Source organism: Cricetulus griseus (genome assembly GCF_003668045.3).
Source record: "Cricetulus griseus strain 17A/GY chromosome 1 unlocalized genomic scaffold, alternate assembly CriGri-PICRH-1.0 chr1_0, whole genome shotgun sequence".
In the NCBI taxonomy this organism is placed as follows: Eukaryota; Metazoa; Chordata; class Mammalia; order Rodentia; family Cricetidae; genus Cricetulus; species Cricetulus griseus.
In genome coordinates this window covers 35702233-35721489 of record NW_023276806.1, presented here as the reverse complement: position 1 = coordinate 35721489, position 19257 = coordinate 35702233, and the positions used below count along the sequence as shown (strand labels likewise).

The window sequence follows — 19257 nt, the reverse complement described above, 5'->3', positions numbered from 1 at the left end:
ACACTCTTCAGTTGAGAATCACTCATTTGAAGTGTCTTGTGCAAATGTCTTTCTGATTCAGGAAATTTTTAGATACTGGAATATTTGTATATACATAGTGAGGTATCTTGATATATAAGTTTAAGCTGGAAGTTCATTTGTTCCATGCACATAGCCTGGAAGCAATTTATACAATATTTTCAATGTGCCTACCTATCAACTGCAGCTAGTCACAAGAAGTCAGGTGTGGAATCTTATACCAGGGGTCTCCTATCATTGTTGACAACATGTTGGATTTGGGAGCTTTTCAGATGGTTGTATTAAACATTTTTAAGTTCCAGATGTTTGACCTGTGATTGGATGACTAAGAACATTCTTAGAACTTGTTCTAGACCAGTGGTTCTCAACCTTCCTTATGCTGTGACCCTTTAATACTATTCCTCATGTTGTGGGGACCCCAACCATACTGTTATTTCATTGCTACTTCATAGCTATAACTTTGATATTGTTATTGATAATAATGGAAATATCTGATGTGCAGGATATCTGACATATGCTGCCAGAGAAGTCACCACCCACAGGTTGAGAATTGCCCTTCTGACAGTCCACACTGTGTGGGTGTTTGTTGTACCAGACTATCTAGATTGGAGTAAAGAGCTGTAATCATCTAACACATTTTCAAATTAAGATGTGGATATCCCCCTGTACTTCACAGCTGCTGGTTCCTCCCCTACTTGGTTATTTAGTCCTATGTGGACATGTTTTCCCACTGCATAGAAGGAACTCACATCTATTGTTTCTGCAGGGAGCATGATGCAAACAAAATCAATTACATGTATGCTCAGTATGTCAAGAACACAATGGAGCCACTTAATATCCCTGATGTCGCTAAGGACAAACGATTTCCCTGGACAGTAAGTAACCTAATTTTAGACCTGATGCATACAAGCTGTTTTCCCTTCAGACTATACTTACAGCTGCTCCTTGTCTGCTGGACTGGGCTGGAAACTGGCTGTTTAAGGGTGATCTCTCTTTTTCCTGCTCAAGGGAGGGATGATAAAATAGCTCAAACTCGCTGGGGAAGCTGTACTTTGTGTTTTTCCTCTGTTCTCTGGATAGTAACAAACCAGCATGTACAAGTTGAGGTAATTTACCACCATGGTGTCGGTAGCTTGCCTCAGATGGATTTTCTAACTTTAACTGTGAACATTAAGGTCCCTGTGGTTTGGATGCACACGACTGGCAATCTTCTTAATGAGCTGCTCCTTAGCTATCCATTTACCTTGACAGTGAAGTTACAAAGATGTGTTCTTCAGACATTCAACACTTTAAATACCAGTGTTTTCTTTAATCTTTCAAAAATGTTAGCCTGTGACGCAGCTGCCTTGATTCTGTTACCTGCATACTTAGAAGAACTTTTTCAAACTTTAGAAGTGTAGGCTTCCATTACCGTGGCATTATTTTTTTTACAATAAATGATATGTTTTATTTGAATTGAGTTAATAAATTTCTATAAAAGATGACTTATATGAAACACTTCAAGAATTTGCATGTCATCCTTGCGCAGGGGCCATGCTAATCTTTTCTGTATCGTTCCAATTTTAGTATATGTGCTGCTGAAGTGAGCACTACCGTGGCATTATTAAGAAGGCCAATATTGTAGTATGTTGTTTCCAGGCTTTTGGATTCTGCTTCCTTGTTAAATTGGGACCTTTACCTCACCTTGATAGCAGGCACTGAATAATATTTGACTTACTATTACTATAAACTCTCTGGAAAATTTTAAAAGGATGAAGGAAATTTGCTATTATTATTATAATGAAGGCTGAGTATTGTCCTTATGCAAACCTCATTATAATTTGTTTGTTTCATATAGCTAATACAAGATGAGTTATTTTGCATGCGCCATAAAGTTAATATGACATTTGTGGGACAAATCATTTCTGTGGTTCCTTCAGTCTTATTTTTGTTCTTCTTTAGAATGAAAACACAGGACATGTAAACACACACTGCATTGGAAGTTTGCTTTGCACACCTATAAAAAACGGAAAGAAGAACAAAGTCATAGGTAAGATCTTCCCATTGGTTTAACATTGCATTTAAGAAAAAAGAATTCCCTACAACTTTTAAGTGTGAACTGTAAATTAAAGAATAAAATGTCTGAGGAAGGAGAAAATTTAGAATTATAAATTAAAATTTTTATGTTGATAAATTCCATCATACATGTCAGACATTTTATTGGCTATACAGTAGTTTTTTCAATCATTGGAATCCAGTTTCGTTTGTCTTATTTTGTTTTTTGTTGTTTGTTTGAGACAGGGTTTCTCTGTGTAGTTTTGGCTGTCCTGGAACTCACATCTGTAGATTTGGCTGCCCCTGAACTCACAGAGATCTGCCTGCCTCTGCCAACTGAGTGTTGGGATTAAAGGTGTGTGCCACCACTGCCTACTTTAGAATCCAGTTTTATCTGAGGTTTTTATTTAAGAATGATGTGTTAAGTCAATAGAATGGACTCAGAATGGATTCATGAAATGGCTTGATGGGTAAGGTGCTTGCCACCAAGCCTGAGTTCTATTCCTAGGACCCACATGGTAGAGGGAGAGAACCAACTCCAGAACATGTCTTCTGCCCTCCACATCCACACTGTGACACACTTGCATGCCCAAACAGACGTGCACACACATAAATATAAAAAAATGTTATAAGTTCATACACTGAGAGGCATCAACTGGCAATGTATATTTCTCAAATTCATAGTTGAGATTATAGGTTGTACTAGTTGGTTTATTCATTCAGTCAATATCTATTGAGCACTCCTATAGTCTAGGCACTTGGCATAAATCAGTGAGCAAAGCAGAAATCCTTGCCCTAGGGTCTTACATTTGTGTACAAAGGTTAAAGTTTAAAGGGCCACCTCTACTACAGAATGGTACAAAAGTTCCTCCCCGAGACAATGGAATGATGTTCTCTGTCACTGGTGTGTTTACTTCTTGGTGTCATAGACTTCATTAAGAGCAGGGCAAACCATTGCTGGGCACCGGTAGCACACCACTTTAGTCCCAGCACTCAAGAGGAAGAGGCAGGTAAATTTCTGAATTTGAGGCCAGCCAGGCCTACAGAGCTAAACCCTGTCTTTAGAAGAAAGAGGCAGACAAAAAGTATGTTATTTTGTATCCTAGTTGTCCATGGGCAACATTGAGAAAGCAGTCTGAACTGGATTCTGAAGATTAAAATGTAAAAGTAAAACCCTAACGAAACAACACTTGTGTGTAAATTTGCCTTTAAGAATCTGAACAGCTTTTGGGTTGCAAGAAAAAGAAGTATTATTATTTAATGTGGCAGCAGGTGTGTGTGTGTGTGTGTGTGTGTGTGTTAAAATGTTGAAAATGCCTATCCAAGCTAGACACAACTTCGATTAAACTTTCCGTGAGTCTCCTTCCCTTGTTCTGATTCCAAGGCCACTAATGTGATTTCTCTTATTTGATTTCCCTTCTAACATAGTTCATGGGAAGAGAACTGGTTGCTTTGTAGGTTCACGTGCTTGATACATCTTTTTCTTGTCCATTCTGGCCATGGTGGGTCCTGCACCTACAAGGCTCAGGGTGAGACCCTACTATAAAGCCCAAGAAGCTCATAGGCCACTCCTTGCTGTGCCGTGTCTTCAGCACTACTCTTCTGGACTCAGGAAAAAAGTTCATAGGCCAATGAACATGTAAACACATCTGTAAACATCACCAACCGACCTCTAAAATAAGCCACAGATATTTTATAAAGTTTTACTTCCTAAGAGACCAAACAGGAAATTACATTATGTTATACTTTAAAAAGAATACCTTTCATGTAAGTGTAAGAAACTGTTACAAGTGGCCTTTGAGAATGTGATATTGAGTTGTCGTGGAGATGTCATTTACTAGTCAGTTGTCATAAGATGGAAGGAAAACCTGCAGAGGTTCCAGAGTCACAGCTTAGGTGTCTCTCAAAGATGTCTCTTTGAAATAATAGGTGGGAATGGGCCTGTGGTAGGGGCCTGGCACTTTCCTGCACTCTAAGCATAGCTAGTTAGGGAGCACAGGCCTGGCTGGGGAAGGGACTCATAAGCCCTTTATGTCACTCTCCTGTCAATGACTAGGAGCACCCAGTAGATCTGTCAAAATTCACTTTTTGTTCTGGTCTGTGTTTCAAAAAAGTGAGACAGACATTTTGAACTAGACAGGAAAAACTAACTGAGCTCAGTGGTACGTGCCAGATGGACCTCTGTGAGTCCGAGGTCCATATAGTAAGTGCCAGGACAGCTAGGGCTGCATAGTAGAGAGACTCCATCTCAAAAAATAAAAATCAAGTCACCCCCCAAAAAGAATAGGAATAATCAGGTTTGTTTTAGCATATACTTATTCTTGCTGGGTAGCAGAACCAAAAGCCAGAGAATGTCTTGGAAAAGAGACAATTCTGTTTAAAATGAAATAAATGGTTTTTGTGTGAGTTTGTGGAACAGACAGGGCAGAGTACTCAAGTTAATTTTGAGGCGGAAATTTCCCAGTGTACCCTGCTGTTTTATCTGTGTGACAGAAACAACTGGGAGGTAGAATTCTGCACATACTTATGTACCCACAGGTGCAGGTAGAAAAGATCATGGCTATGGGTAATTCACCTTGCTTGTCTCAGACCAGATCCCAGTATGCAAGTCTAGCAGAGAATCCCTACAGAAAAACAGGCCACCCCCTGTGTTTTTCTGGAACCTTTCTTCCTCCCTCTTCATTTGTTGTTGTTACTGACATTTAGATGAAATTATAAGCATTAGCCTGGTTCAGAGTCTGTTGTATCATCAGCTGTATTCCCCAAAGTATTTCCTATCAACAAATGTTTTGTGTGCTCTGCCTGATCCAGAATGTTTCCACCACTGTCCAGGAAAAAAAAATATTTTCTCATTCAGTGTTCATTCCATTTAACCAGTTGTTTGCCCTGTTGATAAAGCTAAATATGTCTTTTTCTCCCTATCATATTTTTGAGACATTTTGATCTCTATTCTACATACCAATTTCAGAGTATATTTTGGGTTTGGGGTTTTAATGTTTATATTTTGAAATTATAGTAGTTGCTTCATTTACTGCCTCCCTGCTGTCCCTCCAATTTCTCCCAAGAGCCCCTCCTTTGTTGAGAGCACTTTTTGAAGAAATTACCATGCAAAGAAAACACAGAAACCTTTCAATGCCCCTATTTTGCACAGGTTATATCACCATGTTACAAGTAAGCAAATATAACAAAAATAAAAGCCACACAATCGTATATAGACTTTGTTTAAGAAGTAATAGAGGAAATATATTCATTACTGTGCACACTGTAAGCTGGGCGCTTGCCTGACTCTTATCTATGCTGTAGGAAGTTCCTGTTTTCTCTTTCTGCAGTGGGTTTTCAAGTCATATATAGCCATACCCTGCATAACTTTGTGTCAGTCCACACTGGACAGCATACGAAGTAGAATCATCACCATCTCAGACTATTTAAGTTCCACTGTGATGGTCACCCTTGTACCTTATGTTGTACCTCACAGGATGCATTCCTGCCATTAAGGGACATAGGTAGTTCATTCTTATTCTCTGTTGATCTGAAATCACCAAGCACCTCCATCACTGAGATGCTAAAAGCAAACAACAACAGCAACAAAACCCCACCTTGATTCTAGTTCTTTCGTATCAGTAGAATGCATAACCTGTGCATCTACAGACATTTCTGAGTACCCTTCCTTAAAATTTTGGATCATCAAGCCTCACGGTGGTGGCACATGCCTTTAATCCCGGCATTTGGGAGGTGGATCTCTGTGGGTTCCAGGCCAGCCTGTTCTACAGAGTGAGTTCCAGGACAGTGAGGGATACACAGAGAAACCTTGGATCATCAATTATTTGCTTAGTATTCCTTGTTATTTTCTTTTGTTAATTATTTGGGCTTTATTTAATAAACTACTTTTATGTGGACCTTTAAAAGGTGAGTATTTGGAGATGTGACCTACCCTCCCATGCTGTGGCCTCACTTCAAGTGATAAGTATTCCGAGGTGAAATTTTAAATTTGACTTCTACTTCTTTTTTTTGTATAAAGTTTTGTCATTGGCACCATAATTTTTTCTTGTTTTTCAGATATTTGCTAATATTTTCATAGTGCAAGAAAAATTAAACCCTACATTGTTCATAGTACACACTGTCAAATAGTACTTAAAACTACAGATCCCTGTCCTGCTCCCAGGTAGAGAAATGCAAATTATGTCCGGGTATATTTGTACTAGGAAATAAAACAGTAGTGGAGCAGTGATAATCGGAAGAAAACAAAATTAAGAAATCATAGCTCTCAGCACTCTGAAAGCTGCTGCAGGAGGATTACTGCAAATCCAAGGCCATCCTGGGGCACACTGGACTACACAGTAGTCCTTGCCTCAAAACACATGGAAAAAGCAGGGCTATCTGAGTGAAACTAACCATGCCAGGAGATGCTTGAACATCCATGTTCATTGCTGCAGTATTCATAAAAGATATGGAGCCATTCTAAATGTCCATCAACAAAGATGAATGAATAAAGAAAATGTGTTTTATACACATAGTGGAATTGTATTTAACAGTAAAGAAGAATGTAATTGTGCCATTTGCAGGCAAAATGGATGAAACTGGAGATAATTACATTAAGTGAAATAAGCCAAGCACAAGACAAATGCCATGTTTTCTGTCAAATGCAGAATATGAATATACATATGTATATATGTACATTATCATCCTTGTACCCATATGCATGTATACATATATACATATGCATATATCTGTATATATGAGTACAAGGATGATAATGAAGAAGTTAGACAGAGATCTAAACCAAAGGGGGAGGAAGAGCCAGTGAGCATAATTGGGAAAGAAAGTTCCAGTATCATGGTTTCTGTACAGAATCTAGATTTAACCACATATACACAAGATGTTTATGAAAATAATAAAGGAGATTATTGGGAAAACCAGCATAAAGGGAAATGGGGAGGGTGGGGTGGTCAAGTTACAATGATAGAAAAAAGGCTTAATGTTTTGATTTAGTATACTAGCTCTAAAAAAATCAAAGCTACAAACTTAGAATTATAACCTAAAATTATAGAAGTGAAGATCTGCTTTGAGATTTGACTGAAGAATAAGGAAAACACTGGAAAAGGAAGAAACATACCTTTATTTGGCAAGAATTACTAAAGAATTTCTGAAAAACATAAAGGAATTTCTGAAAAGCATATGTTCTGTTATTAACCAAGAAATGATGAGATTATTTCAACCTAGTATTCAGCCAAAGAGCTCTCTAAGAAGCACCTGTTCCCCTCCTACTCTTCCTGCTGCCTCCCCAAACCAAATAGGAAGGAAGGAAGCAGGAGAATGAAATTGGACAAAGTAAACTAAACAGGAGATGGGGGGTAATAATAATGTCTGTAACACCTAAAACGGGAATAAGAGAGAAGCAACAAACAAGAAGGGGAGTGGGCATGTAACTACAGACAGAGAAGAAATTGTTTTTAGTTAGCTGATGTGAGATGCCTCTAGCCAGGGTTGGTGGTTGGTGGGCCACACTTTCAGTTCTCTGTGGTGCTAAAAGAGAAGGACTGCTTGTACAAGACGCAGTCTGAGCAACTTGGGGAGATCCTACCTCATAGTTTTAAAAAACTGATAGTGAGAACAACTGGACCTAGCTTAGAGGTAGCCTACCTGCCAAGACAGCCTGTAGGAGATTCTGGCTCAATCCCTGGTACTAAAGGTCTAGCGGTGGCATGTGGGGTTGGGGGAGTGCATGGTGATTAGCAATACTTCCTGGGAGATTTCAAAAAAAAAAATCTCTCACAGAACTAACTCATGAAGTTGTATTTGAAGTCTTTTGTTTAAATGCATATATATTGCCCAAAGGAACTTCTAACCAAAGTAGTTAGAAAAGAGGAGAGGAAATAAAATGAGACATGAAAAGGGAGAAGACAAACAATGCAGAAAGTGAGATGTCGATTAAATGGGAAACCCTGTGGGAGTCAACCAGAAGTTATTAAACAGAGCAGCCAGGGTTAGTGGCATACACCCTGTCTTAGGGTTTCTATTGATGTGAAGAGATACCATGACCAAGGCAACTCTTATTATTAAATTATTAAATATTAATATTCCACACAGAGGAATACTCCCTGAGCCAAGACACACGGGGGTGGGCCTAGGCCCTATCCCAAAGGATACAATAGTCTCTGATGACACTCTATGGAAGGCCTCACCATCCAGGGTGAGCAGAAAGGATATGTGATAGGTAGGGTTTTAGTTGGGGGAGGTGGTAGGGGAGGATGGGAGGGAGAAGGGAACTGGGATTGTCATGTAAAACAATCTTGTTTCTAATTCAAATTTTTTAAAAAATCTGAGAAAAAAATAAATCTCTACTTCCTATGTAGCAACTTACCAAATACACTAAGAGATATTAATATACTAATGGGGCCGGGGATGTAGTTCAGTGATAAGGGTACCTGCCTGGCATATACATGACTCTTGTCAATTTGAAGAAGTTTTCAAAACTATTAAAATGCCAAATACATGTATTGTTTTAAATATGAATTCAGTGCGTGATGAGGTAACAACTCAAGCCATTAGGTAATGGGAAACTAGGTGTTATAAGATGCACTAGCAATTTAGGAGGAAAACTAAGATCTTGTAATCCACATGATTAAAAGTAGTAAAAAGAATTTTTACAAGTGCTAGGAAAAACAACTCCTCCCAGATCCACCCTCTTCCCTACTCACCTAACGTTGTAGCTTCTTTGTACTCAGAAGAGAGAGAGAGAGAGAGAGAGAGAGAGAGAGAGAGAGAGAGAGAGAGAGTGTGTGTGTGTTGTGAGAGAGAGAGAGAGAGAGAGAGAGAGAGAGAGAGAGAGAGAGAGAGAGAGAGAGAGAGACTGTGTGTGTCCTTCCATTGGAGCACCATCCTCCTGCCAGAGGCCACCCTTGAAACTGTTTTTCCCTTTCCCACTAGCTATCAGTTTATCAATAGGTTTTTAACTAGGGTTGGGACTTCATATCTACCTCCTCTCTCGATGTTAAGATTATGTTTGGCTCGAGTTTGTTTGTGCAGATCTTGTGCATTATGTCACCACTGCTGTGAGTTCTTATGTTCAACTGCCCTGCTGCCTCCAGCAGACACAGTTTCCTTATAGTCCTCCACTGCCTAAGGCTCTTACAATCTTTTGTCTCCCTCTTTCACAATGATCCCTGAACCTTGGGAGGGGGGGTGTATGGTATAGATGTCCCATTCAGGGTTCTTACATTCTGCATTTTGAATAGGTGTGTTAATCACCATCTTTGCGAAAAGATTCTTCTCTCATGAGAATTAAGAGACTCACTAATCTATGAGCATAGTGGTAAGTTGTTAGGAGTCAGTTTAATATTCTATCCACTTGACAGAGGAAAAGTACTAGTTTCTCCCTTAGGGCCTTAATCTGTGTAGCTATGAGTTCTGATTTCAATAATGGTGCTAAGTATAGGTTTCAACTTGTATGGCAGGCTTTAAACCCAATCGGAAAATAGTTGGTTACCCCTATGACATTGGTACCACTGTTGTACTAGTGAACATATTTTTCCAGGCCAACTGTTACTGTAGCTCACAGGGTTCATAGTTGGGTAATGTTGATGATTATTTTTCTATACTACTAAGTATAGCACCTTCCAGTACTTTAAAGTTAACCAATAGGGATGCAGCTTCCAGGTCAGTGCCACCTTGATTACTCCATGTCTATGACTTGAGTGTCTGGTGTCTTCAGCAACAGGGTCTTATCTAAAAGGCAATGAAGAGTGTTAGCATTAGCCTTTGACTCACTGGTCCTGAACTCCAGAAGAGGTAACTACTTCTTGGCACTAATTCTGAGCAAGGCAATCCAGACCCAGAAAGACAAATATCACATTTTTCTCTTATTTTTGGGGTGGGGGCCGTTGGGGGAAGAGGTTTTTTGTTTTTTGTTTTTTTGAGACATGGTTTTACTTTGTAGCCCTGGCTAGCCAGGAACATTAGGATTCACTGAGATCAGCCTTCCAAACACTGGAATTAAAAGTCTGCACCACCATGCCTTGGAAGATGACTCTTTTAAAATACTTTTATTAATTTTGAGAACTTCATACAACATATTTTGATGATATTCACCCCAGGCTCATCACAGATCCACTCCTGTCTCCCTTCCTACCCAACTCCATGTCTTCTCTTTCTCTCTTTTTAAACCCATGTGATCCTACTTATGTTGCTCCAGTATTATTGAGTGTGGGGCCATTCTCTGGAATGTGATCAGCCTATGAAGGGCCACACCCTTAAAATAACAGACTCTTCAGGAAGTGTAGTGTTATAAAAAGGCGGACTAATGGAACATGGGTTGCAGGATTGCAGGGCAGGGGAGTGGAGGGGGTATGGAGAGGGATAACTAACACTAGTCCATCCTGTAGCCGCTTTCCTATACAGCTTAAATGGTATTACCCTCTCAGTGGTGACAGTGCCCTTGCCAGACGCCATAGGCTTGCAAATTAAAAACCCAATGCCTGAAATTGGCTACTTCTCTTTAATATTATTCTTTTGGATACTCTGTTTAGAAAAATGTTCCTGAATTAAGACTGACAAAAATAAGCATGAAAGATTTTTTGAACAAGATTAAATCTTGTATATATTTTTTAAACCTTCTGACCTCAAATTATGGGGGGGGTGTAGAAACACCCAGACATAGTGGCATACATCTTTAATCCCAGCACTGGCGAGGCAGAGACGGGGGATCTCTAAATTGGAGACCAGCCTGGTCTGTAGAGTAAGTTCTAGGACAGCCAGGGCTAAAAATTGTAAGATTAGTGTTAAGGTGGGTTTTTTCTTATTTTAAGACTAGATGCTAACTTTGATGCCCACATTTATGGTGGAGAGACCCTGTGGATATGGATATATATATATATATATATATATATATATATATATATATATATATATATATATGCCTTAACCCTGTTTTGACAAAATGCTAGAGGGTTGGATGCAGACTGTGAGTCCAGAGTTACAGAAAGGAAGCAGCACAGGATTTCATATGCATCCGAAGTGTGGTTTCCAGAGGTGCCTTGGAGCTAGCCAGCTCTTACAGTTGCAGTGGCCACAGGAGGTGAAGTCTGCATAAACACTCCACCGTCCGCTCCTTAGTAACATTAGGGGACACTGATAATTTGCTGTTTGGTTTTATTACTGCTTCAATTTTCCTCCTAATATGCGTTTGGGAATTATTTTACTTTATGATAATATTTATTATTTGGTTTTCATGAAATACTTTTCTTGTGTCTTTGGTTCTACATAGCAGTTTAAAAGACACAAGCGGCCCACATTTCATCCTTGCATTGCTTAGCTCTTCTCACGGATCATTAGTGGAGAAATGGCGAAAATTTAATCTATAGATGTGCCCAAGCTTTAAATTTTTTCTCTAAGAGGAACTCCATTTGTTTCTTATAAACCTTCCCATGTACTTTTGCTCGCTATAATTAAATTTTCAGAAGGATTTAATGAGATCAGTGAGCTAAGCATGAATGCTGCCCAGCCCATTTTCAAGAGAGAATTTAATTATGAGCTTAAATGGCCGTTTGTCTTCAGTACCCTTTTCTTGCCCTGGAGCTGATTTCTGCATTTCTGCACCTGTGGAGGTGGCTTGTAACACAGGCACATTTGATCTGTTCTTCACTGGGCTGTGCTTGTTATAGTGGACTTAATATTCAGTTGGCATTCCACTTTAATAATTTTTGAGCAACTCCAGAGGTAGAATTTAATACTCCCCCCACGTTTTTTTTTTTTTTCCCAGAGCTTTGCATATATTAGGCCAGCAGTCTACCACTGTGCTACTTCTCCAGATCCATTAATACCTCTGAATATGTTTGTTCAGTGAATTTTAGCTAGGACAGATTTGAATTACTATGTAAAAGATTTAATTAGGGCACGGCTTAGCAAATTGCCTGATGTGCACATCCTAGCGCCCCCTCCCCCCGCCCCCCATCACACTTGCCTTTGTGTGCTTGCAGGAATTGTTAGGAAGTAATCTGCAAATCTTATTTCTGAGCATCGAAGATGACGTCTATAAAAACTGAAAGACACTTCCACTGTAATCTGAGCATAAGAGCATGAAAAACATGACTCTCCCAAAAATGCCAATTGGGAAACAGCCAGAGCCTATATAAACGGTCCTGTAGTTATAACATGAGGAGCTGCAAAGATGGAGCATAACCCTTGTGTTGTTACCAAATACGGGATGTGCGTTGTTATGAGAACGAGTGCTGACTGATATTTTATGCATGTCCTTTTGCTTGCATTGTCCACATTCCTCGGGTCTTGTTCGAAGTTTGGGTTCACGATAGAATAGTGTTGGAAAGGTGGTTCCCTGCACTGATGCAGACAGGAAAGCACACACGTATGTATGCCGGCAAACAGAAATGAAAAGCAGAGTCCAGATCATTTGCAGTGTTAAAATGAAGAGAGTGTGCAACCATGGTGACAGGGGATTAATATGTAATCAGATGTCAGCACAGACCATGGAAATCTTTTGTGCTCCAGGAAAAATAAGGGCTAATCGTCAATATAATCTCCATGGGAAAGTACCTCGGGTCAGAGCTGGGGTACTGCATCTTTTCATTAATTCAACGTTTTGTTTTCTTAAGTTTTTACTCTCTGCCAGGGATTTTGTTAGCTGAGAAAATGGAATTGGGGGGAGGGAGTGCTAAGCCCAACATACTTACAGCTAAGAAAGACACACAGACGTGAAATCTGCCATTATTCACCACATGTTACTGTTAACATAGGGAAGAGAAGCGCCTGCCCTGTGTGTGAGGTGGCAGGCTGAGGGCCTCGTTGTGAAGGACATGCAGGCTCCACCTGCAAGATAGGCAGGAGAGCATTGGGCAGTGATGCTGTCCCTGTCGACGGAAAAGCCACGGCAGAGGTGTGGGCGATCCTGTGGCATGTGAATGAAGTTAGGAGCAGGCCAAGGCAGATTTCAGACTTGTGTGTGTGCCATGTGACTGTGAGTAAATGCAACAACCCTTTCCTCATTCCTATAAGGCCTCACCCACCAACTTAACAAGGAAAATCACAAGGACCAGAGATTTTGTGTCTAATCAAGTACCCGGCACAATACCTGTCCCACAGTGGGCCTGTACATACAGGAAGTCTTGTATTTAGAGACAAAGTGATAAAAATGTCAACAACACATTTTACTCAATGGTGGACCATGTATTCCAACTCCTTGTGCAGCGGCCTCATTCTGTAGTCACAGGATCCACAGCAGCACCAGCCGAGTAGAAATTTATTGTAACATTATGGCAATCCTCCATTCTTGCCTAACTGTGCAACTACTGGCCGATGCTAGAGGGCAGAACTAGGAAGGTTATGATATTCTTTAGGGACTAGATCTGCTTTTATCTTCAAAACTGTCAGTGTACCTGTATTTATTTCCTCACATGTGATTATCTTGGATACCTGAGGGTGTATTTGAAGCTGCTTGTGTGACTTGCCTATTTTCTGTATTCTATTCTGTATGTAATTGTATTTTTAAACTCCGATTTCTCAGTAAGAGAAGGCAGACTGTGTGACCCGAAACTCCAATCTCCATCAAAACTGTTCTCTTGGCACATGGACAAAAATCCAATTAGTTTCCAAAGGACAAATTGTCTTTGGGGACTCGATCTAAAATTCATGACCAATCTGGAGGAAAATAGTTCTCTAGGATTTTTTTTTTTTTTGAATCATAGATGATATACATGCAGGGCTGTGTGAAAGTAAGGCTCATGTAAATTAATCAGGTTTACTTTCCTAGGTTTGTTTGTAGAAGTCCACATCCTTACTTGGACATACCAGGCATTTCTAAGAGAAAAACCACAAGACAATCTTTGGGGGTGGCTATTAAGGTTGGTTGGAGCTGTGATGACTAACAGTCACGACTGCTTAATTTTTCTGATTGTTACAGGAGTTTGCCAACTTGTCAATAAGATGGAGGAGAATACTGGCAAGATTAAGCCTTTCAATCAAAATGATGAACAGTTCCTGGAAGCTTTTGTTATCTTCTGTGGCTTGGGGATCCAGAACACACAGATGTATGAAGCGGTGGAGAGAGCCATGGCCAAGCAAATGGTGACATTAGAGGTGGGATGAAGCTGAGGGGTTTGATCTGCTGAGTCAATGTACTGTGTGTATGTGTGTGTTCTGGCTTTGGAGCCCCACAGAAAACACGGGATTCTCACAATGATATCCGTATACTTATTTAAAAGCTAAATAAAGGAGATTCCAAATATTTGGACTCTTGCCAAGGCTCAGATGACCAAGACTCTCGTCCATCCCCCCCCCCCTTCTTCTGCATAGTGTTTGCCTTCTGTAAGCCATTCCCACAGTTGCACACCGTCCCTGAGCAGTCCCTTCCCCGTTTATCCAGCCCTCCTCCTATGTCTCTCCATGAGGGTACCTGTAAAGAAAGCTTACAGAAAATCTTGCCAGTCTTAGAGAACTGAAAGTAAGGAAGAAAAAATAAAGGCAACCAGTGAAAGGCAGAAGTCATGTCTCTTTCAAGCAGTGGTCCGTGGACTTTGATCCTGAAGCTCTTGATCCAGCTGGTTTCATGGGGCAGCTGTAAATATTGTTGCCGCTGTCAAATAGAACTTTAAAATAAATCTTTTAAAGTGTCAAATAAACCATTCAGTACAACCACATTTTTTTTCATTTAAAAGGAATATCTAAAATAGTTCCTCATTCCTTGGAAGTTATGATTTCTGAAAATGAGAATTATGATTCTTGGTTCAAGTTAGAAGATTTAAAGTAAGCCCGACCTTAAGGTAGCATTGGGTCCGGGTTCTGTTGTGAGATTAATAGCCCAGGTGTCCTCAACTGCTGTGACAGCTTAATCTACACTGCCCTTGACTTGTAGACTCTAAGAGCATGCAATTTTCTGAATGAATTTGGCAGTTATTACAGCTCTCACCTGAGAACTGTGTGTGTGTGTGTGTGTGTGTGTACACATATATATGTATATACATATATGTATCTATTACAACTAGCAACTTAAATATTCCAATTCATGCAAGAGTTTTATTCCCCTATTCTGTACAGAAGTACATTTCTGAAAAAAACGGTTCAAAATAAACACTTGCTGCCATGGGTGAGCCAGTGATTATTTCTAGAGTGACTTGTAGATAATGTGTCTGTTATGTCCACAGCATCAGAGTGACAGTTTCAGGACTTTCTATAAAATTAAGGAGCATAACTTCAGGCACACACACTGGACCCTCAATGGAGGTTTCACTGTGTTGATGAAAGCCAGGAGTAGGAATTGGCATTCAGAGGAGCCTTGTTGCCTCTCCAAGAAGTCGGAGCAATATTCCAAACTATATGTGCATCGGTCGTCCTGCCTGGGTAACCTGGACTCCTGTCTTACCCACAGGTCCTGTCCTATCATGCATCGGCGGCAGAAGAAGAAACAAGAGAGCTCCAGGCTTTAGCGGTAACCCTTTCTTTTGAAAACTCACTCACTGTAGCCATCCAATTAATATACAAGTGCTTTCACTAGTGGTAAATACTTAGATGGATGCAGAAGTAATCTATGTTGATTAACTGTGCTTTCTTGCTAGGGTACAAAGTCATTGATAATACAGAACACTGATGACTGACATTGACTTTGTAATATTACTCTATTATCCTGATTTTTCCCCCAGGGGTTGTTAAAAAGTTCACCTCTTTCTTTCACCAAAATTAACTTAGTTTTCATTTACTGGGGAGACTGAGATGGGTGACTACAGATGGTTGGCTGTCACCAGTAACTAGCTCTGCACTGTCAAGAACTGAGAGCGATCCAATTTCTGACCATATGGTTTATGGCAGGGTATTTGAAATCGGGATCAGATAAGGTTAGCTCCTGGAGTCAAGTCATTATTCAGTATTCAGTGAGACGAAGGCAGGGGAACCTGAGCACACACGCCAGATGCTCTGGGTCTTGGTTGGAGATGCTTTGATAGCGGTCTGTGTAAGTTTGAAGCAGTCACACTTAACCCTCCACAGCACACTTAATACACTCTCAGTGCTTGCACACTTAATACACTTGCATTTTAAATTTGTTGCTGTGACACAGCGAGATCTATCTGAGAAAAAGAATTGTGCATGGAAGGAATGGAAAGTTTGAACGCATCAGAGAAATTCTCTCACTGTTATCGACACCATAGCTTGCCAGAAGATAACTTTTTTATGCATCATCAGCATGTTCTCATGGAAACTACAGTTGTGCTGTGAAGACCACAATAGGGCCTAGAAAAGCCAAAGGACTTCAAGTTTACACGGCCACACAGGAGAGGGAGTGAGGTAGATAGAAGTCCATACTTCAGTGCAGAGCACTGAACCAAGGAGTTAAAAGGCCAGGAGAAAGAGACCTTGGAGACATTCTAAGTTAAATTGTGTGTAGGAACATGACTCATCTAGCAAGGACAGCAAAAGAATCATTAGGTAATTGTATCTGAAAGGTCACACGGAGTTTATAGAGGTATTGGGTTTAAAAGTATCAATTGCCTTGGGCTTAATTGACTTTTTTTTTTTTTTTTTTTTTCTGGAGACAGGAGACAGGGAGACAGGCTCTCACAGTGAGTTCCTGGCCTGGAGCTCGCTTGAACTCCTGACACTCCTCCTATAGCAGGCTCCCCAGTCCTGGAAGTATAGATGTGAGGTGCCTCACCCAAGTTAACTGTTCCATTTAGTTGCCTAGTCCACCAACGAGATCCAGTTTTCAATTACATGTACACTGTGAGTAGGACATGGTTTTGTGTTTTCAAGCCTCACAAATCATTAATCAGTGGCAAAGTAAAGGAAAAGTTACCCCTTGCCACATGTCATATGGAAATCCAAAGAGCAAACTTCTCAAGACAACGCTAAAACCATCACTGGAGTATGAAACTCTGGTTTACACTCCAGAAAGAGCAGAGTCTTTCACAAAAGTCTGAACTTGGCTTTCTCAATTATACTTATAATTTTAGCAAGAGAAAAACACTCGGGAATAGCTGAAAATTGCTGCACAGCATATTGTTCTGAACCATCTGTTGTTCCATTTGGAAAATAGATGTCTGGCAGCTGCATTGAGAAAAGTAGGGTTACATCTTTTGTAGGTCAAGTAATTTATTTAAATTGGTTGAAATTCAGTAACTGATTTCAATTCTAGTTTTATGTTAACCAAATAAAAATTCTTCTGCAGCTCCAGCTACACAGGTGTCTGCATAACACAGCATTTCTCCTAATCACTGTCTTTGCCATGTGTTTGCTTGTTTATGCCAATTCCAACTGTAAAATAAATTCAAAAGTTGTCATATGTTTCCTTAACTGAGTGTTGCCATGTATGTATCTTTTTGATAATCCTTAGTCACAAATTGCTGAGAAAGCAATAAAAGAACTCCTGTCACTTGATCATGGTTCTTAAAAGTTAACTAAATACAAGAATATAGGGCTGGCAGATGATTTGGCAGTTGAGAGCCTTAGCTACTCTGGCAAAGGACCTGGGTTTGGGTCTCAGCACCCACACTGTAGCTTTCAACCATCTGTAACATCAGCTCCAGGGATCCATTTCCCTCATCCGGTCTGTTCAGGTGCCAGACACACAATATATATATATATATATATATATATATATATATATATATATTATTATATATATATAATAAAATAAACACTAGGGCGGTGGTGGTGCACAGCTGCTGTAGAGTATTATTTTAAGATGTGTTACATTTTTTATGCTGTGGAACATTTGTTTAATGATGCAAAGATGTGTTGCATTCTTTTATGTTGCATTTGTTTAACTCTGTGAAGCTGTGTTACTTTGCCTGTCTGAAACACCTGATTGGTCTAATAAAGAGCTGAATGGCCGTAGCTGGGCAGAGAAAGGATAGGCGGGGCTGGCAGGCAGAGAGAATTAATAGAAGGAGAAAAAGAGAGAAGGGAGATTGAGGAGAAATAGAAGGCAGAGGACACCAGGGTCCAGCCACCCAGCTACATAGCAAGCTACTGAGGAAGAAGTAAAGAAAGGTGTACAGAAATAGAGAAAGATAAAAGCCCAGAGGCAAATGGCTGATAGGATAATTTAAGAGAAGCTGGCTAGAAACATGCTAAGCTAAGGCTGGACATTCATTAGTAACAATAAGTCTCCATGTGTATTTATTTGGGAGCTGGGTCTCCAATCCGCCAAAGAGTAAAGAGCAAAAATCCAAAAGAATAAAGAGTAAAAATAAATAAATAAATAAATAAATAAATAAATAAATAAATGCCTTCCAGCACTTGGGAGGGAGAGGCAGATGGATCTCTGTGAGTTCAAGGCCAGCCTGGTCTACAAAACTAGTTCCAAGACAGCTAGCCCTGTTACACAGAGAAACCCTGTCTTGAAACATCAAAAATAAATAAGGAAATAAATAAATAAATGCCCTTTAAATAAGTAACTAAATAAAGAAACTTTTAAAGAAAGATACAGAATATAAGTTTGATTAAACAAACAATTGAAAAATGAATGTGTACTTGATTGGGTGACTGACTGCTCTTTCTGTCTTCTGGTCCTATTTGAAGAGCAATAGATAGGTACATATTAACATTGATAAACTACTTGGTTTGTCACTGAGTCAGTTCTTGTTCATTTAGTCACAGTTTTGCTGCATTTTGTAGAATCATGGATGCTGTGTCTAGAAGCTAACTGAATTTTTTTGACATCTTAAAGGGGCTCTGAGACTCTTCGTGTGAGAACAAAATTAGAAAGAAAAGGCTATGGTAGCAGCAAGGTGGCATTTCCTAGGACAGAATTCCCCTCATTTTCACCTTACCCTCTCAAAGAAAGAAGTATCATGTGGGCCCAGCCTTGGTCAGGTATCTTGGACTGCTGCAGGTGACTGTGGTGAAGGACAGAGCCAAGTCCTGACCCAAATCTGATGCCTAAATTAGTGTATAGATCAAATATCTAACAGCAAGATATTCATTGGCCCTTGATTTGGGGAAATTCCTTTAAAGACTGACAAAGTATAACTTGAAACTTTCGATTGGATGGTTTAACCAAGGGTTGGCCCTGTGATCTTGATGATGCTCAGTGCTACTGAACTGCAGTGACCTGTGACCTTGGTAATGGGTTGCCTTCCTTAAACTGGTCAGAGTCTAAAGCAATCTCCGGGCTTTCCATAGAGGCATCCTCTTTTGTAGAAGTCTAAAAGATTAAGACTACTACATTTTCACATGGGCAAGATGTCAGTAGGTTATCTGTTT

The 19257-nt window shown here is 39.9% G+C and overlaps 1 protein-coding gene and 1 non-coding gene across 3 annotated transcripts in view; one reads left to right on the top strand and one right to left on the bottom strand.

The window, feature by feature from the left end:
• The window catches only part of Pde5a (phosphodiesterase 5A), a 136984-nt gene that overhangs the window by 67770 nt on the left and 49957 nt on the right, over positions 1–19257 (top strand). For both annotated transcript variants that reach the window (XM_027395646.2, XM_027395645.1), the window contains exons 8-11: positions 785–893; positions 1960–2047; positions 13964–14139; positions 15428–15487. In XM_027395646.2, the coding sequence (XP_027251447.1) occupies positions 785–893; positions 1960–2047; positions 13964–14139; positions 15428–15487 (433 nt within the window). The remainder of the gene's footprint in view (positions 1–784; positions 894–1959; positions 2048–13963; positions 14140–15427; positions 15488–19257) is intronic.
• Positions 1502–1608, bottom strand: LOC113832108. The gene has a single exon (XR_003481335.1). It is a non-coding gene; the product is annotated as a U6 spliceosomal RNA (small nuclear RNA).